The following is a 25201-nucleotide window of genomic DNA, read 5'->3' as shown; positions in this document are numbered from 1 at the left end:
AAGGACAAGATATAATTAACATCACGATTCAAAAAAAAATTAGGCCAGCAGAGAAGGCCTTGCAGGCGCTGGCATACCACTGCTAGATTAGCAAGAAACATTAATTGGCACCAGCTAGCATAGAGCACCAAGACAATTTTTTAAAGAATATTTCGGGTCAAAAGTCACTTATTTTGTATGAAAAGGCACGCAATTTAATTTATTAATGTTTTTTTCTTTCTTAATTAATGGATTGAAATTTGTTCACACTAAATACAGTATTAGGGAACCGATTGTGAAAAAATACCAATCTGGTATGACTCATTTTTTTCAATGCTATTAAGTTATTGGCTGGAAGTTCAATGACAGTGACAGCTTTATTTGTTGTGAATTGTATTAACCGTTAAATAAGTGGTTAGTGGTGATGTGCGTGTAGCTTCTCATGAGCAATTAGTTTTTATGCTCAAGGTCAAGGTGGAGGAGAACTTTATTATCCTTGACGGGTAATTTGTTTTCCAGCCTGCGGCAACACACAGTGATTAAACAAAGTAAAACAACAACAAACAAAACAGAAATCAAAAGACATTAAATAGCCTCCTAAAAATAATAAATTGTGCTTGGATTCCATACAAATGTGACTGTGTATTGTCCGGAAAACGGGTAAGAACGGAACATCTTGAATTTCTTCACCTATCAGTGTCACGAGGCGAGGTGGAGTGGAAGGGGTGACCGGACCAGAACGGAGGCAGGAGGCAGGAAGGGAGAACTCAATTGCGTGACGATCCATAAGTTTTATTTAACAAAATAAAAGTTGTCCAAAACTCAGGGACAAGACAAACAATAACATTCTTACACTCAGAACAGAACGGTACAGAGTTCCTCCGGCACGAACTCAACAGGACAGGGCATGACAGACGGAAAATGTTTAAAACTAAAACAGGACAAGGCATAACAGACCGGGGAATGTGTATATAATGAGCCAGCACCCGCAAAGCCCACAATCCAGCCTTAAATAGCAGACACGCGATTAGTTGAACTGCTTCAGCTGGTGCCCAGGGGGCGGGGCAGACCGGTCGCCAAGGCGACCATGACAATCAGAACATGAAATGTATGTGCAGAAGAATTCAATTTTATTTTACAAACGCATTTTGATGCATTCCAATTTAGATGTTAAGGGACTGACCATAAAGAGATAAGATTTAAATGTCATCAGACGCATGTTTTTTGCTAAAGCCAGCCTGTGTTGGGTTTTTGATTTTATCCTGAATGTGGGGCTGGATGACATGACATTCGCTATCCACGGGGTCTCACTTCAGAATCGAATGTCGAAATATCTCTATTTTTAGCATTAGAATTATTTCTGTCATTGATAACAACATAGTGAACATTGTTTACAACAGGATTATGCATTGCAATCTAGGATTTCTCTTTCTTTCCAGAAAAATATTTCAATTACTCTGTTTTACAGATTTTCTGTGCGTTTTAATTCCATCAAGAAGTGCTTTTTCAATGGCCGTCGGAGCTAATGGTGGAAATCGAGCCTATCCTGACGTATTTCAGACATATATTTTTTGTTCGATTCAGAGGTGATAATGTCCGTTCAACAAGCAGTGGACATAAGCATATTTTTCTTCCCTTTTTTGTTGTGATACTTCTGTTACCGCCCCCTAGCCAAACATATTTTGTGAAAGTGCCGACAATTTCCTTAATCTTCTAGAAAGCCCTGGCTCTGCCAACTCGAAATCTGATTTCAGTCTTATCAACACTTATTTTATGTCACAATGCCTGCAGGATTGATTGGGAAGGCCTCCGGGTAGATTTCTGACCCTGGCAACAAGTAATATCTAAAATGTGATTGGTTAAACGCTTAAATGTGAAATCACACATCTGGAAGCAACCCAACCAGAGGCAACCGCAATGAAAGAAAGCTGATATTTTGGAATTATTTGATAAATATTCAAAGACAAAGTATAGTTAACATCACATGATTCAGATTTGTTTTAGGCCAGGAGAGAAGGCTTTGCAGGCCCTGATAGCCCACCACTGTGTGTCTGTGTAAGGTACACCGGCTGCACATCTGCCCAAAGATCTGAAGTTCAGAAGGTGATCAGCACAGCACAGAAAGTTGTGGTCTGTCTCCATCCCTCACTTGATGAACTGTACTGAGCTGGCTGTGTTAAGAGAAGCCAGAAAATTAAAAAGGACATTTTCCACCTCTGACATTACTTGTTTGAACTGGGGCCCTCAGGTGGATGACTTCGGACCATCATGTCAAGAACTAATAGACTAAAAAACAGCTTCTACCCAAAGGCTATAATTCTCCTCAACGCTGCAAAATGAAACACTGGTTAGTTAGCATGCTTAGAAGGGAACACGTACTAGTGACAGGAGATAATTCAATTCTTTATATTTTTTAAATTTGATATTGTTTATTTCCATTCTATTACTGTAAACCTTTTTTTAAATCTGTGGTATTTTATCTTGTAAATGTTCTTGCACCATCAGGATGGCTCTTTTTAATTTTGTTGTGCCTTTCATATTTTACAATGACAATAATTATCTATTACACTCTTATAAAACTTCATATGTTTCCGTAGTGCAGTGATTACCACATTTGCCTAACAACTGAAAGTACCCTAGTTAGAGACAGGGTGGAAATGTTGGCCCGGCTGTACTTCCCCAAGACACCACAGGAAATGGTGCTATGACCCTGGTGGTTAAGGTATCCAACCAACTATTTTGCAGAGGTTGAAGTGAAGAGGGTGTGTCAGAGAAGGCACAGATTTGTACAGGAGACTAGATACGCCAACTAGCGTGCCGACATGGCGGCCACATTGGTCGGGTCAACGTCCCAGTTAAGGTAACGTATTTACATTAAAAGAAAATCATAACTTGCTCTAATTACAACCGATTTCCATGTGGGTAACCTTTTTGTCAACGTCAACACATGCTTCGATTACGGAAAATTAATTTGAAAATATAAAAACGAAATAAGGCTTTTTTGTGATCAAAAACGAACACCTTCTGTAAAGAACAATTGATGAACAATTACAGTATACAAATCACAAAAAATTGCAGAGAAATGTTAACACGTTACATGAAACTCATTTAAAAATATTTTCAAATTAAAATCAGTCTTAAGAGGATATTTTAATACTTTTTTAAAAAGTTGTGTAACATTTTGGAACAATGTTTTATTTTCATTTTGCAAATCAAAGTAAATGAAATATAGTGGCGCCACCAGGCTGTACTTGCCCAAGACAAACCACAGGAAATGGTGCTCCTACATCCTTACTGGTTAAGTGATCCAATCACTCAACCAACCATATACATTATATATATATATATATATATATATATATATTAGTGTGTGTATATGCACATAACCATATATATAACCAGATAGTCACTTGCCAATTAAAGCTAAAAATAAAAAATATAAACTCTGTATGTATAAAGATATTTAAAAAAGAAACTAACAAAGTTAAATAAAGTTATTACTCTAGTTTTGATGTCTACTGAAGTGACCATATACACTATAGTCACTTGCCACAAGAGTGGTTAAAACGGTTATAGAAACCCTGAGAGTGGGAAGATTTACAATATTTTTTTCTTGTACTTCCTCCTTATAAATCAAGGGAAGTGAGTTTGGCGATGTGGTGCAGCCTTATTTAAAAAAACAAAAAACATTGAAACAATGTAAGCCACCAAGTGGACCTGGAGTTACTTTAGCTCACAACAAGATGAAACAATGAATTTATTAGAGACAATAACATTTTACCCATTAAAAGTTATTCTAGCTTTCCGGTACTCTATGATGCTAGGTCCTTAGCTTGGCCTTTTGGCCGAGATGGAATAAGAGCTTGCTCTGTCCACTCCACGCATCGGCCCGGTATTGCAGTACCTCCGGGAACGGTGCATTCGCAATGATCGCAGCAAGGCTTTAGGGCTAGGACCTTAGCTTGGCCTTTTGGCTGAGAGTAAGTGTCCCGGCTCCTAGGCTTTGTAGCGTATTATGAACTGACCGATAACGGATAATGGATAATGAATAACGAAGATAGAACAATAACCCTTAAAAACCCCCACTCTATGGTACGGCCTTGAGTGCATCAATAGGTAGCACAATGACCAAGTGTTATGCCGAGAAATGCACCCCTGCCGAAATTTGCATCCCGTAGCGGGAGCGCGCACACGTCACTCCCGCTACTATAACCACTTTTAACTCGTTTTATCTCACTTTTATATCACTTTTCGGGAATGTAATGGCACACATATAACCAAAACCTTCATAGCCAGAGATAGATGGGGGGTGCATTTTGAGGCAGCCAGGCTGGTCCCTCCCATCAGCATCATTTACATTATTAGGTTGACGTTGGATCATTTGTACTAGAAAAAAAAATGACACCGTTGCTGTGACAATGTTAGGCACAGGATGTCTGTTTATTCAAGTTAAATACAAAATACAATTATTGATGTTTGAGAAGAAATCAAACACGTTTGTCTCCCGTTTATCTGTTGATGATTTGACAGTTCATTTCAGCATAACAAGTTTTATGGTAGAGTGCATAACAGTTTCAATACGAGCGATTTGAGTAGAAAAAGGCAAAGTAAACATGTTACCTTCTCAAAAGTGATTTATATACGGTGTACATTACCGTTTGATTACATTCATAACAAATACAAAGACGGAATGGTTTAAATTGTATTACATTCCCAACAAACGCAAGACGAAGTGGTTTTGGTTATATGTTCGCCATTGCATTCCCAAAAAGTGAGATAAAACGAGGTAAAAGTGCTTATAGTAGCTACGGGGTGCAAATCTCAGCAGGGGTGCATTTCTCGGCATAACACCGGCCTTTCCTTTTTTATTTGTTCTGCTCTGTCCATATCTGCTGGAAGAGTCTGACTGTTTGACCCGACTAGCTTAGAAACGCAGTAGGCATGCCGCTCAAAGGGGCGTGTCCTACCTAATGTTCTGTGGATATCTGTGAGCGAAGGCACTAGATCAGGGGTGGTGAACAGGTTTGACACAAAGAGACGGAATTTTTATCTGTGAGAGTCAGAGAGTCACACCACGCACTGACCTGCCATGACAGACACACACAAACACACACAATTAAAAACATATTATTTCCCATAACACACTCCTCTTCTTACAATACAACAAGTATTGTTCTTGTGTTGATTTCAAGGAAAGTCTTCACCCTCAATACACACAAAAAACTACATGGAACAAGGCAAAGAGCCACAGTCTATAGAAAATATGATTAGGCAAAGAGCCGCATTCTTATTGGCCAAGAGACGCATGCGGCTCCAGAGGCACGTGTTCGCCACCCCTGCACTAGATTCAAAATAAAGATCACATGGTTCTACAGAGTTCGAAAAGAAAAACGCTGCCCTCCCCTGGTAGCAGTGGGAATGGCAAAAATAAGCACAGAGGGCGAATCCATTACATTCGCCGTGTGATTCTTAAATGCACCCTCCATTACAAACTCTTGGATCAAAAAACGCTTAACTTCTTGATTCGCTTCACAATTTAAAGTACGTACCAGTTTTACAATAAGCGTGGTAGCTGTCATTTGTGTTTGAATTCCCTTGTGGGTAAAAGCGAGTGGTAGGGTCCGATACTATTGAAGGCAAAACTGGGAGGCTGCCTGGTTTCCGCTCGCTACGACGCTGCTTACAGCTTCCGCCGCGGTACAATCGTTACTGCGAGGTTGCGACTGTTAAATCCTCGCTAGCTTTTTACCGTTGCTCGCCATGGCCCTGTGCGGCGTCGGAGCCATGGCTTTACCGAGCGAGCTCATCGTCCACATCTTCTCTTTTCTATCCGACCAAGATAAGCTCCGGGCCTCGGCCGTTTGCTCGCGTTGGAGGGAGTGCCTCTTTTATCCCGCCCTGTGGACAGAACTCAAACTCCGGATAGGCGGCGGTTCCGAAGAGAGCCTGAGGTTGGAGTTCCTCATGCGGAAGTTTGGCGCTTTCGTGCGGGAACTGCAACTAGAACTCGCCCCTACGGAACTCAGCCTCAGTTGCATGCACGAGGATCCTCCCTGCACCCGGGTCGACCTTCCTCCCGGACCTGGTCCTGACACCGACCTGCGACCGTCCAAGCGATGGAGAGACGCGATGGCGACCTACGTAGATCAGACTTTGTGTGTTCTCACGAATATACGCAACAACAGGTGACTTGAACATTCAGTTTACTTTTGAATTATAGATAATTTCAGATTTAATTTCATTTAGGTTATTTCCCGTTCATTCTATGCACATTTAAATGTGTATTTGGTGTTTGCTAATTAGCTAGCAGCTGTGACGCCATTAGCAAATACATACATGGGTCACGTTAGCTAGATGTTATGTAATCTACGCCAGTGTTTACGGGTTAGCAAACTAACTATACAATTATATTCCCTGTTAGACAAAGGTGTCATAAACACACTTTCTTCTCGATATGGATCAAACATATTCGTGTTTGTTTGTTTTGGTTAGGCCTTACCTAGGTGCCTTGGTTGTCCTTTAGTGGTGGGTCGTTCAAGAACGAAACGGCCTTATGAGCCGACTCTTAAGTGAACGATGAGAGTCGGCTCCTCATCAACAGACAACTCCTTTTGAAACTCTCATTCCGTCTCTCTTCCTCTCTTCTTCTCTTTTTCTTTATCTTCTAGCCTTTGCTTTCCCTCAGTTTGGGGCGGCAGTAGCTCAGGACGTAGAGCGCTCGTCTTGGGATCAAGGGATCCCAGTTCGAATCCCGGCTCGTCCTTGTTACATGTTGAAGTGTCCTTGGGTAAGACACTGAACCCCCAATACCCCCAATAAGCAGGTTAGCGCCTTACATGGCTGCGCGGCCGCTATTGGGAAATGTGGAGCACATTGTAAAGCGCTTTGGGAAGTTATTGACTTGAAAAGCGCTATATAAATGCAGATCATTTCATTTCATCTCTCCTTTATCTTTAATTTTCTTTGCCTCTCCCTTTTTATTTCTCTTGTTCGGTCTTGCTTTCTCTCTTGTTATCTTTCTCTTTCTGTCTCCGGCATTCTCTCTTGCTTCTTTTTCTCCGTTATCCTCTTTTTTTCTTATGTTTCTTCTTTCTTTCTGTCTTTTACATTATCTCACTTTCTCACTTCCTCCCCCCTCTAGCTTTCTCTCTCTCTCTCTCTTTCTATATTTCTCTTGTTTGCCTCTTGTTGTCTCTAAATTTCCCCTTCTCGCTTTCTTTTTTTCTCTTTTTATCTGTCTATCGTTCTCTTTCTGTCATCCGTTTTCTCTTTTTCTATTTCTCTCACTTTCTTACTTTCTCTCCTTTTCTCTCTTACTTTCTTTCTCTTTGTCCCTATCGTTTCTATTTTTCTCTTGATTTCTCTTACTTCTTCATTAATTCGGTGGACAATGTTTCATAGTTATTGGTAAATTATTATTCAAATAAACTGAAGAACAGTTTGGAAGCCGAAAGTGCCCGCTTTTTTGTGAGCCGAGCCGCGAGAGCCTGTTCTCTATAAAGAGCCGGAATTCCCATCACTAATACATGGGTCCCGTTAGCTAGAAGTTATGTAATCCTGGTCAGTATCTATGGGGCGCAAACTAACTATAACATCACATTTCCATTCCCTTTTTGTTAAGTGTCACTTGACACACTTTCCTCTTGTTATCTGCCAAACATAGATTTGTGTTTGTTTTGTCAAGGCTTTATCTAGGTATGATGGTTGTCCTTCTGTTGTCAGATATAATGCAAGCTGCACAGATAAGCATTGTGTGGGCATGACTTGCTGAATTCAGCAATGATACGCATGCAACATTCTGTGTACAGTGTGATGCACGTGAGCATTCGTACGCTTCTGTATGTGCACAGCAAATATTTGCAGAATTGTAATGCAATCACAAAATGGGTTTTCCTACTATGCACAATAGTGGCAACCTTTCCTGTCAATTTGTTTTCTCTGCACTGCTTATAGTAGCGATAGAGTTGGCTTTTATCGTGTATAACTCATTTTTAAAAACATAGTCATAAAGAAGTACTTGGAAAATTCTTGAATACAATTTTTTTTAAACTTTCTGGGAGCCATACCAGTGCTTTTGCTATGAACATCTGAAAATACCAACTACAGTTCTGGACTTTGATTGTTCAGTCAGTACAGTACAGATAGTGACTGGATGCTTTGCCTGGCAAAGGTGTGGTTTTCATTATAGATTGTCTTAGGTCTGGGTGAAAATTCTCTACACCCAAATAACTAAGGCATTGTTTTTGCATCAAAGGTAAAATATAATTATATTGTTGCCTAATACTTTCGTGTGAAATAGTTTAAAAGCATTTAACTTCTGTTTAATCCTCTTGTAATTTTATTTAGGGCCGATTTTGGAAAACATCACCTATTTTAAAAAAAAGGGGGGGGTTTCCAGCCATTACATTAGGTGAACCAGATCCTGATGTCTCTTATCCGTATACTTGCATACATGCATGCCAGTGGTACGATGTACTTTTTTTTTAAATTGCAATATTATTATTATATCTTGAGCCACGTATCTAGGCACTATGTTGTGAATACTTTTATCCTGGCAGTCTTTTATCTTATTTTTCTCCTTTAAAGTCTTTATTACAAGTTCACCTTGGAGAGCCATGCCTAATCTTGTGGCATACAATGTCTCACTCCGTTGTTATCAATGACAATGCATACAATTTATTCAGTAAGACACACTAGAAACATGGGGACATCCAACCTTTATAAAAAATTACATATTTTAATACATTACAAAGACAATACAGCTCAAGTTCCCTTTATGCTCCCCTGCGTTGACTCCTCACGATCGCCTGAGAATTCTCCGATAGTGAACTGTCCCTCCTCATCGAAATCTGCTCTAGCATCATAAAATGTTTGACACAGACAAAGTGCTGCCATTGTGTTGCTCCTAACCGCTCTGTTTATGTTGTGATGACGTATATGCATTTTGAGTGGCGTTCATTATCAATCATTTACCTCGGCTGGACTCTTCCTGATATAGATGAAATCTATTTTTTATCCATACCTCATAGAGGTGTGATTAAGTCAATGAATGCACCTTTGCTTGGACCACTTTTGATTTTGCGGCCGAAACGTACCACTAAAGCCCGGCGCAGACATGGCACTAACCACATGAAGATTTGGAGTCGATGCAATGGCGCAGTGCCCCTGTCGTTTTCAGTTGTGCGGTTTTCAGCTCTGCTCCAAGGTGTTTACGGCACATGTTTTCAGATAATGTGACGATCCAATAAGGTGATTCTGAACACAAGCACTTATTTACTACTGCTCTGAAAGAAAACAAATAAGAGTTATGTCACATAAAATGTGAGCCCTTTATTTCTAGACTACAGCGCCAGAGCAACCATAATGTGGAGAAGATGCCAGATTGCAACATACATGTGAAATGGCGTCTTTGTGTTTTTGTCATTGGCAGTTGCTGCGGTGACGGACCAAATTGTATGATTGTTATTGTTCCTTGAACGCCAAAGAGAACCTCAGCAATCTGGCAGAAAGAGAACTGTAGCATTTTTATGTGTGGGTGAAAAAGTTGAAATATCGTGAGTACACTTTCAATATTGAATAAAGTACCGTCAAACCTGACGTTTTGCTCCTGTTATGTATGTGGCGTTGCACGCATTTGGCATCTGGTGTGTGTGGAGTTTAATCTGTACACAAAAAAATATACAAAGTAATTAGCTATTTAGGTGGAGTTATAGCTGCCAATAGTGTTCAAAACCTCACGCAAGAAACAACTTCTGCATTTGTGAGGCTTGTACTCCTAAATTGTGGTCGGTGTCGATGTGGGGGAAGAGCCTAGCATGCAAAAAAATCTATATCAAAAGAGTGTAGGGCCCGATGGGCCGATATCCTTACCCACTCCTTCAACCAATCAACTTCCCAAGGAACCGGCAACACCTGGGTACGCCATTCTCACCCTCGGTGGCAGCATTGTCCGCCAGTGTCGCGGGACGGATCCTGGCCGTATGCAATCCTGTTTTGAGGTGCTGGAAGTTGTCCTTTATTTTTTCATACATTTTTCTCTCAGGAATCTGCAGAAGTTGCGTCTCTTTGGTGACCCGTGTTCGGCCATCCCGGAGGAACTTGTTGACATATTCAACTTTGACCAGATTCACCAAGGTCACAAAAAGATCAACGAGTAAGGCTTTTGCATTAATAACGATAGAGTGTCTAACGTTGAAAGCCAGCTTTAGTTTTACTCATCTTTGTAAAGTTTTAACTTTAGTAGACATTTAGTATAATGAGAGAAGACATCAATGGATTTTGATTTCGCAAATGAGGTACGGAACAGAAGCTTTCAGATAAGAAAATTCCATCCCATCCTAAAGCCTTCCTCCGAGCCCCTTCTTTTTATTAAATCATCAAGGTTACGAAAACAGATCACCCCTGAAGAGTGTGGAAATCAAAGAACAGCAACATGATTGGCAGATAGCAACAATGATGTCCGATGAATAATAAATACATATTACATATTTTACTATTAAATACAGAATAAACGTATCACATCTATAGAGACTTAATGGTTGTTTAGGTCTTAGGGACATAATTTCCTGCGGTGTGTCTTGGGCACAAGTACAGCCTGGTGGTGCTCATCCCCCACCAGGCCAACATATGTTTCCACCCGGGCTTGAACCAAGGACCTTTTATATTCATATATAAACCTGATACAACAAAATAAAAATGGATGGTGTAACTGCTGAAATAATCAACACATGAAAATGAGTAAAAAACATATACGCAATTAACAATAAAGGTAGATGGTACCAAAAATAAATCTAAACAAAAGATATATCAACAAAATTAAAATTTAAATTGCATTTGTTTTATACAATTAATATCAAATCAAAGCATTAAGTATTTATAATTATTGTCCAATAACCTTCCGAGCCCTTTTATATATATATATATTTTTTTTTTTTTCGATTGTCTTGTTGAGACGCTTACGGATGAGCGTTCAACAGCAGACATGATTTACATTGAGCTGTGAAAAAAGTCAAGTTGGAATTGTACTGTGTACAATGCTTGGAAACATCAAGTGCATGTGGCATATAAGCTAAAACAATGAAAAGTATGCTGCAGAGGGAGAATAAGGTACGACTGTATTTATTTGCTCACCCTTTTTGCTTGACTTTATTTTTAAATCTTTCTGCAATGATACGTTACTAATTATAACATTGTGAATCTTTATCTCTGGCAGGATCCAGCGCTTGTTCAGGGAGTTGCTGTCGTACAGCAGGCAACTTAAGTGGTTGTCTTGCAGTTTCATGCTTGGTCTGCTCACTCCCTCCACCTTGGCATCCTTATCAAATCCTTCCTCTGAGACTTTGCAGCATCTCAGCCTGCTGGACAAAGAGCTTGGTCTGTGTGATGTACACTTTTTGGAGTAAAATGTCTTGACACATTGCGTATACCGAACTTGAAAACACGCTTGTATCCTTGCTGGGACATTTTTACACCGCTCCAACATTTCTTTTTTTCCTGATAGGTCCACTTATCTCACCAAGTGAATTGGATCGTCTTTCTTTTCTTCATTCTCTGGCCCTCGATTTCTCTGATTTGTCGTCTGAGCTTTGTAGCCTGTTGGCATCACCCCAGCGCACTCCGCTACATCGTCTCTCATTGCTGCTCAGTGACACATCCCTGAAGGTCAAATCTTTAGATGGGACAGCCACAGAGGAGGATTGGAAGGCTTTGGTAAGACTCAATCCCCAACCACAATTATAAGTAGGTTACTGTGCTTCAAAAACATTTGCCCCATTCCGATTACATATTTGTTTCCATGTTTGTTATGTTAAAAGGGATACCAAGTTTCTAAAACATACAAAATGGGGGGAAATGGTGCATGTTTTTAGCATTTTATAAGTATAATGTATCTCATTGGCATATTCCAATTATTCTACAAGATAATGCATTTTAAAGACAGTCTGCTGCAGCAACAAACACGAACCCAGCCTTAAATATACCAAATGATTACGGCAGACTACCCGGATATTATAGAGGGCGAAGCGGGACCAATCGGCAGAAAAAAACGGGAATCTGGCTGAACAAAAACATGCAGTAAGCCAACAACAAAAATGATTATGGCAACAAACACGAACCCAGTCGGGGAAAAATACTTAACACGGTAGGCTAGCCTACTGCTAGCGGGCCTAACCTGGAAGCCTTTATGAGGCAGCTCCCCCATAAGCGAGCTGCCATCTGGACAATGTTATATTAATTGCAATACATGCAGCAAAAAACACAAAAAGAAAAGTCACTATCGCATACCTAAAAGGAGGCAAAGACAAAAAAGGAACGCATGCACACGACATCAGGTAAACTTACTACACTCAACTTTTGATGATAAACGCAAGCAATTTGAACAAAACAGTCGGAAGTCTCCCAGCGACACGGTTAGCTGAGGTCTAAATACTCCAAGCAAAAATGAGCGCTATGCGCTAAGTTTAAGGATTTATTTTCTCTATTAATTACATTATGTGTAAGCATTGCCCAACTGAGTTCAAGGAGCATTCATACTTAATTTTCCACCGCGCCTATCTGCTTTAATCTTCTAGCAAAGTTGTTCGGGTCAGAACACAATCGATAGAAGGAATGGGGTTGGCAGAGTGCTGGAAAGTGACGTCATGCTTGTCCCCACAATTTTCTTTGTTGTTTCTTTGTGTAGTATGAAAATAGTAAAAGTAATAAAAGTTACATCTACTGTACTTTCACGCGCATCATGAGCGAGCTGACAAAAGCTGCATTAATGACACAAGCAAGGATGGTGGCCGCAAGTTAAAAAAAATGGTCCAAATTCTATCAAGCTCCTTTAAAGATGTCTCACCATGAAGCAAAATTTAATATTTTTAGACTAGTGGTTCTCAAACAAAGGTAAAAATACTCTATGGGCACTTGGAATACTTGGAATTTCACAAAATATTTTAAAACAATGTAAAATCACAGTATATACTTCCCCTCTCTCACAACATGAAAAATATATGATTTTAGTACATTTCAAACATATTTTCCGACCTAAATGGGCATTCCTTAATATGAGCAGTTACAGTAATCCCTCGGTTATCGCGGTTAATAGGGACAGAGACCACCCGCGAAAACTGAAAATCTGCGAAGTAGCGGCGCCCCTTCAAAAATGCTTAAAAAACGTACACAGGTATACAGTGCCAACTCAGCCCGGTAGGTCGGGCGCTCGGCGCTGAGGCCAGCGCCCGGCGTCTCCTACTCGGGCCGCGAGGGCCTTCGCCTTGGCGACCGGACTCTCCGGGTAGGTCGGGGGCTCGGTGCTGAGGCCGGGCAGCACGGCGGCGCAGTGGTTAGCGCGTGTGCGGCACAGTTCTGAGGTCGTGGGAACCTCCTGCGTGGGTTCCATTTTTATTTTTTTTTTATTTTTTTTTTTTTAAAGGTGCGCCGCTACTTTGCGGATTTTTACATATCGCGGGTGGTTTTGGTCCCCATTAACCGCGATAACCGAGGTCCCACTGTATACTTACATCGCCTCGCCAAGTTCCTCCATGATAAACAGCGCCACAGAAGAAGGGGGTGAGGTGGGAGGAGTTGACGGAGGGGGGGTGAGCAAAGCGGTAACTCACCATGACTAAGCATTGAGTCAGGGCCTCCCCCTCCCCTTCACAATAAGCGTGTCCACACCGTGTCCTCAGTTGACATAAGCTCGCGCTTGCTCAAGTCAATAAATGCTTTTATTGAGAAGGTAAGGTATATTTTTTTAGACCCGCAAAGCTCTGAACCCGCAAAAGTGGAATCACGAACTAGCGAGGTTCCACTGTATAAGGAAAATGGTGGCACGGCGGCTGAATGGTTAGCGCGTTAGCTGAATTTGCATGTTATCTCCGTGCTTGCGTGGGTTTCCTCCGGGCACTCTGGTTTCCTCTTAATTCCCAAAACTTGCATGTCAGGTTAATTAGCCGGTCCAAATTGTCCCTAGGTGTGAATGAGTGAGCGAGTTGTCTGTCTCTGTGCCCTGCGACTGGCAGACAACCAGTTCAGGGTGCCCACTGCCCGAAGATAGCTGGAATGGGCTCCAGCACCCCCGCAACCCAAGTGAGGATAAGCGGTGCAGATAATGGATGGATAAGGAAAATTAAATGGAGAAAAAAAATAAAAATGTGCTAAATTATCTACCAGCTTCCCCTTCCAACAACTTAGCTCATTTTAAGTATTATTTTTCTTTTTAAATCTCAAAAGAGCATACAGGAGCCCCTCTTCATCAGACAATTTTCCTCATTTTTGAAGGCCTACAGAAAATTTGGACATATCCAAAGAAAGCTTGAACCCGCCATCTTTTATTAGAAAAAAAGTATGATTTTAGCTTTTAACATTGTTTCTCTAACAGGATAACATTGCTTAGTTTTATTAAAATACTTGTTCCCAAGAAAACTTCTGAGAACAATGTTTTTTTGAGAAATGATGCATTTCAAGCAGAACTTTCACTTCGGTGTTTTTGCATATGTGTTACCTCCAAAATATAAACAATGCTTACCATAAACACAAGGTCACCTTGCCTGCAAAATTACATTTTATCCGAAGAACACTGAATTGATGCATTAACGATGCATGAACTTTGCAAGCGCCCCTTTTTTCCGATGAAGTGATCACACTAGTTCGGTCACCATAGCGATGACTTTCCTTAGTAGTTTGAACTGAGAAAAAGTTAAACCATTTTTGTTGCTTATTTTTAATCCAACATTAGGTGTGTGCAGTGTACACTGGTTTGCATTATAATTAAACAAATACACTAATTGCCTTTGCTTTAGAAGTAGCTAAACAAAATCACATCGGAGTTTAGTAGGAAATGATTGTTGATTAATATTATATAAATTTTCTTGGTTTTGCACAGGTACAAGTGAGTGCCAACTTACGAGTGTATATTATGGTGGTAGAAGTGAGCAGCTCAGAACTCTTCAGAGTTCTAAAGCCAAGTCTTCCGCTGGAGCGCATCCACCTGGACAGTTGCAACACACCGGTGACCGACGCTACTCTTGAGCTCATCGCGCAGCAGTACAACAAAACGCTGACACACTTCCTTTTACTGAGAGTCGGCCCGGAATTTTCCGACCTCAGTTTCAATCGCAATGAAGATCCCTTGGTCTTGTTGGCTTGGAGATGTACTCAACTGGCAGTGCTTATAATTCACGGTGGGTTCGAAACCTTTAAAAAGTTTCATATTTTCTTTAAATACAAGCCACATGTAGAAACCCCCGAATTGAACAGCCTTATAACCCAGTACACCTTAGATACAGCATAATACAGTTGAAGAAATCATACCGAAAATATAAGAGGGCTTCACTACACCATGTTTTACCGTATTCATCCAAATTTGAGCAATTATGGATCAACAGATAATCATCGCAATACATTGTATGCAACAGGATTCAAACCCGGGTCGTGGCGGTAGGCCACCAACACTTTTCCGTTTGACCATCAGTGGTACAAGTGACAAGCGAAAAGGCATTAGAGCTTATCTAATTGTCACACTTTTGTAACTCACGATGCCAGAAACACTTGTTGGCAAAATGCATTCTGATAGGTTAAATCCGGAGTGGACAAATATTTGGAGTCACAGGTCGCGTTGGTTTCAAAAATATGTCCAAGGGCCGATCGTGCAGACCTATCCAATATTTTTCATTTATGACTAAATATACACGCAATCATCTACATTTTATATTTCGTTATATTTTTTTCTAAATAGATCAGTTAAATCAAAATGGATTTGAAACACTCACAATTAAAGCAAAATTATATATTGGGTTTTAGTTTTAAGCACTAAATTTTATAGTTTCAAAGCATTACTGCAGTTGTAATTTTTTAAATATTTTTACAGTATTACTGTAGTATTTTCGAGTATTTGTCGTTTTTTCGTTGTATATCTGCAGTGGTGTTTTTGTAGCATTTCTGTAGTAATATTCCTGTATTAGTGTAGTATTTGTCGCAACATTGCTGTAGTAGTGTATTTCTATTACTGGAGTGGTTTTGTGGTATTTCTGTAGAAGTATTTTTAAAGTATTTCCATAATATTATTTATCTATTATTCCCATAGTAGTACTTTTGTAGTATTTCTATACTATTTTTGTAAAATTATGTTGTTGAATTTTTCTGTTGTAGTATTTCTGTATTATGTTATCACTGTAGCAGTGTTTTAGTATTTTTTTCAGCAATAGTTCATTTCAGAATGAAAGTAAAATAAGATTGTAGGTCCCTGTTAAAAGCATTAAATTTGATATTTAATTTTGTAGTATTTTTGTAGTAGTATTTTTATGTTAGAAACAGAGACAACAGGGACAAACCAGGTACCAAAAAAGCCTTTTTCATATTCAGTATTTTCATTATATTTTGATCATTGTTGTTCTGCTGGCTAGTTTAAAAAGCGGGTTAAACAGTCCCTCTACTTCTTACAAACTGTTTTACGTTCACGTGCATATTAAACCAAGAGGTCGCTGATGCACAGGTGAAGAAGTGGAGAGACTGTTTAACCTATCAGAATGCTCGATGCAAATTAGTGTTTTATGGCACCACAAGTAAAAATAGTGCGTTTCTCAGCAAATCTGTTTGATGCAAATAAGAGTGCATGCTTATAGTACCCGTTTAGTCTGGCAGAGAGGTAGATTACTCCCCAAGACAGTATTTTGCACCTGGTCATTTACAGCCAAATCCAAATGTATTTTTTTTTCCAGCACTTTTCAGATACTGAACTTGAACTAAATGTGCTATATAAAAACATTAAATGTACAAAGAGATGCAGACATTGCAGTTCTAAGTAGTTTAATATATTTCACACAAAAAAACTATATAATGTGTGCTTGCGTACTATATGATATACTGTTTATTAATTTGCCTTACTTAAATTATTTTATATAGATTTGGGGAAATACATATAAGAGCAATTTAAAATATTGATTCGATTATAGAAGAAAGTAACTCGGATTGTGCATAGGCTAGGTATAAAAACATAGTTTATAAAACCCAACATGTTAAAATTTAAAGATCTATTGTAACTTACATCCATATTATTGGTATACAAAGCAAGAAATATTCAACAGTTGTTTTTCTACAGAGCAGAGACTTATCATCTCTGAGGAATCCAGAACTTTAAGGTCCAATATTCTTGCACAATATTGAAAAGCCATTGTGCCAGTCCAAAAGCTATTTATTTCTGGAAAGATTTAGATGATGACCTCAAAAATGTCCCTTATTGACATAAATTTAAAATAAAATCATATACTTTAGGTATTTTGAATAAATATGCTAAAAAAAGATTAATAGATCAAGAGTTTCTTTAGATATTAAATGCATAACGTGCCAATAGCAATAATATTCGTTTGAAATGTATTTATTTGTTTTCAAGTTTTCTTTTTGTGGGGTAAAGTTCTGTTTTCTTTTTTTAAATTTTGAATACGTCTTTCCTGCAAAGAAAACAAATGGAACAGGGACAGGCACTTAAAAACTTCGACTTTAGCCTACTCCCTTTGGGCACATGTTTAAGAACTGTATTATTGTAAAAAATAGAAAGCACAAACCTCCGACGAAGTTACTCTTATTCCCCTCCGATATTGCCTTTTTCTCTCTTTTTTTAAAAATGTACCCTACATATTTGCAGGCTTTTTGCCAACATTTTGTATGTATTTTTCGACACACACTTTTTTATTTTTTTATTGTTTTTAGATTCTAGATAGTCTGTTGGTTTGCGCGCTATTTTTCGATCCCTCCAAACTGCATTATTTGAATAAAGAGGAAATTTAAAATGTTTTGAAGAAAATCTGATCATCCAAATAATTGTTAGTTGCGCTACCTTATGTTTGTCAAATATATGACAAAAAATATATTTTTGTGGCGTGCGCTTTATAATCAGGTGAGGTAAATACCAAAATAATTATTGTGTTCCAAACTTGCTTAATTTTTACGACAACAACATTTTTGGTAGCATAGTTCATATTTATTCCATTACCCATGTACACTTTTTTTCTCATCCTTACCTGTGTCTCATTCCAGGCTACACCGTGTGGTCTCATAACTTGGTGGCGATCTCTCGGCTACGGGGATCCAGTCTCCGTGTCTTAAATGTCTCAGAGGACAGCATCGACTTTGACCCGGACGAGCAGTTTGATCAGGAGGGTGATCCAGTTCACAATCTGGTCAAAGAGGTCTCGCTGGGCCTTGGTCGAGTGTGGCGGCCATGTTTGGATTACGACCTTTTGACTGAGCCCACCCGGTACTTCCACGATGAGCTGCATACCTTCAGTATGGGCATTTAGACGGGAATGACCGGATGTGTAAACCAGTCTGAGGCCAGGCCAAACTCACAAAGTACACATCGGCTCACACCTTATTCCGCCAACCTAGTTATGCTTTGTTTTAAACCAAGATAAATATCACAGTCAACTCAAGTTTTGGCATAAAATGTTAGTACAAGGCAAATGCTGGCATTCTTCCAATCTCAAAGTTAAACTAAAATATGTAAATAACTGTTTATGTAGATTGCTATGTTTAAGGCAATGTAAAAAGTTTTAGTAGTGGGTCACTATTGGAGGCCTGGTTTTGTGTGTGGCCACAGCAGTCAAATTTCCACATATGTTGGCTAAATACCACTTAAGAACTTATGAATCTTCCTGCTCACTGTCTTAACCAAACAGGAAAGATACTCAGTGATGAATATACAGTTAAGATTTGGTGGAAAATACTTGGTGTGTTTGTGTGCACAACCCCAAGCTACTAGCTTTAATTCAAAAACGTTTTTTTTATTACTCCCCTTCCTGTCATTTGCCCTTATGAAAGTTGTCATCCACCTATCAACTTCCTGGGTAGCGATCGTTCACTAAATGAAGAACTTGACAGAAATAATTATATATTAAAGAGATCTAGGTTATACATACTAGCATGCAGCACATTCTCTACACTATGTACCAGGCGAGTTTTTTTGTTTTTTTCTTAACTCGCTAGTCGTCTAAAGAGGGAAGTGCTCATGGCAAAACTCAAAAGAAATCTGTGCGGTGAAAGCTGTTCAGTTTTCTTATGCTATTAACTGGCAGGCAATACATCTTGAGATCCCCAAGCGGGTCTTTTTTGCAGTCAGTGCTTCTATCGAAGCATCGGAAAGGACTGTTGTCAACAAAGATATTGATAAGTAATAGGAAAGTAGAAAAGGTTGCATGAGAACACATTGCTGGCTGGTTGTGTCTATTCAAAAGTCTTTCCTTGTCCACAATTTAGAAATCTGACAGGAATTGGCGGAGGAATGCCAAAGACGTGCATCTTTGTGTGAGGACACTTTAAGAAAGGTATCAAAGAAAAGTCCTGTCTGTTGGACAATCAAGTATATTGTGTGGCAGGCTTTCGAAAAGTTTTCATTGTAGCTCATATTGTGGACTTAACTCGTGTCTGGGAAAGAGAAAACAAGCATCAATGGCACAATGTAGTTGTGCTAGTCTCAGGTACGCTTTTAACATCCCTTTGACTGGGACGCTTGTGTCATTAACTCTACGAAGAAATATTCGCCCGTCTTGCAGATGGCCTTTTTACTTTGAAGTTGCTCTTGAGTCACAGTTGCCTTGGAGACCATCCCTATCGGCTATAAACCAGTTATTTTTGTGTGCTGGCTGTGTTTTGACCTCTGATGATACAAGGTAGATATGTTGGCAAACCTAATCATACATTTGTTTTCCAAGAATTAGGTTAATAAATGCAAATGGAAGACACATTTTTCCATCTGTAGAAGATGTAACAACTACTGTGGCGGGTTCGATCATCTAAGATGAGTTTGGATGACCGGCTGGGACATATCCTGTCCGAATTGAATGTAGTGCTTTGTCAGGGCAATGTGTGCTCTTTCGACACCCATGGCACCATGAGGGCATGGAGGTGTAACGACTATAGCTGAAGCTTGGTGCAAGATTACCAAGCTGGGTTTGAACACTGTCTGGTTTGTACCTGAAAAACATGTACTAGCAAGGTTTTCCAGGCCTGGTACGGTTTCATTCAGTCTATCAATCCAGTAACGTACTGCACTTTTGTTTACATGAAGGGTTTTGTTTTTTTACTAGAGCCACTTTGTCGGTTATCTTTCCAAAGCAGGAAATGTCCCCCTTTTTCAGTGTTGGCTCGTGTAACAACATAAAGGTCTGCATCCAGGTATCAGTCCGTGATCACTTACGGGACCGGGATGATTTACAATGATAATCTCTTATTCTTGGTCCGTTTCTCAGGATTGTAACTCTTTGAGTCCGTAGAGTTTCATTATGTTTTAAGGGTGATGATTGTGATTGCAGATCCTGAAGAAAGCCTAGATGAGCAACAAAAAACATTTTGCCCAAAATGTTGGATTTTATTTTTTTGCCATTTATTTTGAAATAGGCCTATATATTTTAAGGAAGATTGTACAGTGTGATGTTACATTCTTAAAGTCGGTCTTTTTGACTCGACTGTATAAATTTTTAAGAAAATATTTTACTGGGTTCTATCTTTGCACCATGACCTGCCCTAAGAGTTCATATTTTTTACAAAGTGCTTTCGATGTGTCGCCATTGCTACAGCTACTGTAAACTACTCAAGCAGTATTTTTTGTTAGAAACCTAGACTTTTTGTCTGATTAGTGTTTAGATGATAAAAGATATTTGGGTTTAACACAGTTACCTTCAAAATATTTTAAAAAAAGATAATATCTGCCCATCATGAAGAAAACCTGGTTAGTGTCAAAAGAGAGGCTTTTTCTGAAAGTCTTGGTTTCTACTTTGTTCTTACTCAGAAATTGATCAAGATTGTGCAGCAGGATATGGTAAACTAGTGGTTCTCGGGGTACAATCAGTGGTAGAGGAGAAGAGCGATAAAAACAACGCTCAGGCCTCTAGTTTGCTAGTGAGTCTGGTAGAGTAATCCCAGCTATCAATTCTAGGCTGCCAAAGATCACAATAGAGCAAAATGTGTGCATGCCACCGGAGTTCCATATGAAGCGCCCATAGTCTCATACACTGGCACCAGGCTGGTCCAGTAGTCTGGCTTTGATTGTTGATGTCTGCCTCAATTTGGTCCCCATTTTGCCTGGTCTTTGTTTTGTTTCTTGCTTCACGGGCTTTTCCTTGTGACACCTACCCTAATATCAGGAGCCTTTATTGTGGGGGGTGCAGGTGGGAGTGCATTTCTGTTTAAAGAAAATACCACTGGTTGTGGCTCTTGATGTGTAACCACAACAAATTCTAGCGTGAGAGCTCTTAGTGGTTATTGGAAGCTTGCATGTGATGCCAGTTTGTAGGATCGTCACGATGCTTGGGCAAAAGTGTGTCTATTGCAGTTTCGTGTTAAGACTTATTTTAAGGTTTTACAATTTCAATTTTTTTTTTTTAATCACAAAGAGTTGAACTAAGTGTCGGGCATGGAGAAAAGCAACAACGGTAACTAAGCACTTTGTCTAGGAACTATTTATCGGGCCTAGTGTAGCATCTCCTGCACCATGGTGAAGCTAGCCACTATGAGATTACATGCAGCTATTGAAAGCACACCAGTGACATTCCTTCCCCAGGCTGGGACTGGACGTTTTTTTGCATGCCTGATTTGAAACATATTCCATCGTGGCTGCGGTCCACTTTGAGTTTGAGCTAAAGAAGAGCAGACAAGCCACACGGACGACTCTCGTGTCATCAGAATGACTTAACTGCTAACCACAAAGTTGAGAACCTGATTTGAAACAATTGTGAGGGATTCATAAATATATATTGTTACATGCTTGCAAATATGAAAATGCAGTCTCTTATGATGAGTCACACCAGAGAACCAGCTGGACTGAGTAGAATGAAGGTGTGATGTCTTGAGTGCTTCTTTCAAATTGTGCGGTGCTTCTGAAAAGGCCAAGTGAGATTGTGTGCCCATGTTTGTGTGTTTTTATGCAAGACTTGTAGGCCATTTCCGGATACTTTGTGTCAGAATCATAAACCTGCAGATTTGAGGAAAGCATTTATCTAGGCTTCTTGGGGTGATTAAGTTGTTCATACTCAATTATGTAATTTTTTCCACGCACTCACAGTCATCAGTCCTGTTGTTCCTTATTTGTGGGGTCTGTGTATGACACAAAAGAATCTGTTACAACGTAGTCAATTCCATTTTTTTCCCACAAATCTATACAATTGTTCAATCCCCATATTTGAAATTTCAATTTTGAGAAGGACTCTTCCAACAAGCGGGCAGATTTTGAAAAGGACTTTGGCTTTATGAAAGGTCCGCCCGATCCCAGCAACATGGGTTTTCAAAACTGAGCAACTGCGTTTGTCTTTCGAGAGTTTGATTAAATGTGTCAATTCCACACTTGAAGGCAACATCTATGTGTGTTATTGTTGTTTCGAAACCAAGACATCCAAACACCCACATAAACCTGTCAATTAACTTGAAGTTTGATCATCACAATGCCAGTTCTTTGCATCAACTTTCCAGATTTTGCAGTTTGTTTGGAAACTCGCTAGACTGCGTTTTGTATTTCTCTTAATTGTTGTTGTTTTTTTTATAACAGTCATTGTTTCCTCATTACATATTACTGCTTTTGTTGTTTTCCCTTTTGCTGGAGTACTCTGAATATGGTCACTTAAACACACAGCTTTGACCCTGAACAGCTGTATGATCTTGGTTTGGTTTTGTTGCACACCAGATTGTTGCAATGGTTACAGTCTGTAGAATGTATCACACCCAAGGCATCACAGGTTTTCATGTCCAAATCATTTTCCAGCCTCCATATTTTTCCTGTGGCAAGGCACTTTAAATGTTGCGAAAACACATTGGTAGCAAAAGTTATCGTTAGCAACATGACGGTCACGATAGCAGTGATAAACATAGCCTTAGGCTTGAATCCATCGATCAATATCAGTGAACTGTCTTGAATGCAAACTATGGCTCAGATTTTTGGGATGTTCTCACCAAGTCTTAACCCGAAATTGCTGTTGATACTGGCAGGTGCAAAGACTTTGCACTTAATGCAAGGGGAAGGCTTCTCATCCACTCTCGTCTCATTTTGCTTTTCTCGCTGGTCCTCTCTGTCACACAAATGAGGACAGAAGACAATAAGGACGTGCAATGTCACTTGGCCTTATTAGGATTTATTAAAATCATGTTGTTTGCTTTATCTTGAGATTCTGGTAAGCTGGCCCAGCAGAAGTGGCAACTATGCCAGGCTCACTCTTGGTCTCTGTGAGACTTGTCTAGAAGGCCCCAGTTTTATTGCGGTACAAATGTTGTGCATTTGTTGAAAGTCTGGACAGTTTGCAATTACAGCAGGCTTGCTAGTAGTTGTGCCAATGACTAGAAAACCACAGAGGAAGAGATGATATGTACTATACTGTATGAATAGAGATATATAAACAATACTAGTGCATATTTGTAGAATTCTCAATAATACTTTACTGTTTAATAGTATATAAATATGTTGGGGTTAACGTATCAACGTTACCACCTTTACTCACTCCCAGCACATTTAAAATTGTATATCTTTGACGTATTTAGCCGTCACTGGCAATGAATGAGTTAAAAATAGAAACACCCCGTTTCTTTTTTCACACAGTACATGGAAAATTGCTTTCATTGTCAGATGTTTAAAGCAAAAAATCTTTATCAAAACGTGTCCTTTTTCAAGATGGGAATCATATCAATTTTGTTTTGAAGGTCCAAAATTGTTTGTGTGTTTTGGTTTTTGAAAATGGTTTGAACATTACTGTTGAATATTGATTTTTACAATGTGCACAAAAATGTTATTTTAACACTGTTTTGAAAGTTGGCCCAAACCAAAGCACGACAGGATTCCAACATCTTAAATCTATTTGCTCAATTAAACCAACCTTTAACTGTAACTTGTCAAATTGGGACAATCTATGAGAAAATCAAAAAGCTATTTAAGATGGAAATTATTTGGTTGATATTTCCTGACCAAATACTATTTGATTACGGTCAAAATATATCCAACGTATGCATTAATCTGTAAGCGATGAGGGTTTAACTGTTTGGATGTTTTGAATGTGTTAAATAAATATTTTCTTTTAGTCAGCAAATAAAATCATTTAAGAAATTTGAGTCTCATGTGTTTTTTTCGTGTTCCTCCAAATGGGGATGCATTGTTACACTTGACCACAGATACTTCTTTTTCACTGATGAGGGCTGGTACAATATTTGATCACACTACAATAACGGGATGATGTATTGAATGGAATAAAATGTAAATCACTTTAACTAATAAATGTAAAAAAAAAAAAAAACATTATCTAACGCCACACTGTAAACAAACATTACAAATGCTCTCAAACCTCTAAAAATGTATTTGAAAGACTGGTGACAATGTGTTTGCACACAAAAATCTGAAAATGCTGCCAAATGTGCCAAAACTATCGTTTGCTAGGGTCATCCAAGTTTTTGACATCACGGCCCAGCAAAACTAAATTTTGAACTCAATATAATCTTGCGTGTAAAATTCGCGGATCCCTTAACCGCCTGGGTCGTCGGGGCACTACTCCCTATGGTGTCTCTTGGGCAAGTACAGGCTGGTGGCACACATCCCTCTCCGGGTTGTTTTTGGGGTAGGGATTTGCTCCCCCACAGGGTTTCCATGGTTAACAGTAGCAGGAGAAGTCTCCTGATGTGACTGAGAAACAGCACCTTCATTATCAAGTCGCCGTTTTGTGTCGGTAAAGCGTCCTACAACTCTTCAGAGAGGCCTGTTTTGTTCTCATTCACATTGTACAATATGCACAAATAGTATACTATAAATTCCACCTGATGTTTTAACCCATATATGCGATGAAAAACCAGCATCAAAGCCATATATTCATAAAAATCTTGAGTCATGTTTATTTGTACAGCTCATTATCTCAAAAAGTCCCAAAGGTCTGCACAGGCGACTATTACAACATTCTCTGATTCGAAATGTAAATGCCTACTGTAGTATAATCAGCCTTTTAAGCTGTTTGTTATGATAGTGAGAATATTGAGCAGTCAATAATTAAGGTCATGCATCTTGGAAAAGGAAAAGAGATACAGGAAGCATTAAGTATGATGCCTTTTTCATCACAAAATGGATTCGAGAAACCTTTCCATTGTATGTACAGTAAGTTTATACCGGTGCCAAAGCTCCCTAGTGGGAGGTGGCTAAAGTTAAGAACACATTGTCATGTTTTACTTTTTCTGAAAGATTGGTACAGAGGAGGGAATTCCCAGCCCCCTCGCTCAATCCAACTGA

General features: G+C 39.3%; 1 protein-coding gene across 1 annotated transcript; it reads left to right on the top strand.

Moving 5' to 3' along the window:
- The first annotated feature begins 5566 nt into the window (after positions 1 to 5566).
- fbxo33 (F-box protein 33) lies at positions 5567 to 24037 on the top strand. Its single transcript, XM_088354009.1, has 6 exons — positions 5567 to 6164; positions 10022 to 10132; positions 11192 to 11352; positions 11480 to 11688; positions 14846 to 15143; positions 17995 to 24037. Exons 1-6 carry the CDS (start codon positions 5740 to 5742, stop codon positions 18255 to 18257), a joined length of 1467 nt encoding a protein of 488 aa, XP_088210135.1. The 5' UTR covers positions 5567 to 5739; the 3' UTR covers positions 18258 to 24037.
- The last annotated feature ends 1164 nt before the right edge of the window (positions 24038 to 25201 follow it).

Source organism: Urocampus carinirostris, chromosome 15 (assembly GCF_059441175.1).
Source record: "Urocampus carinirostris isolate Australia breed hairy pipefish chromosome 15, RoL_Ucar_1.0, whole genome shotgun sequence".
Classification (NCBI taxonomy): domain Eukaryota; kingdom Metazoa; phylum Chordata; class Actinopteri; order Syngnathiformes; family Syngnathidae; genus Urocampus; species Urocampus carinirostris.
This window is presented reverse-complemented; position numbering and strand designations above follow the sequence as displayed.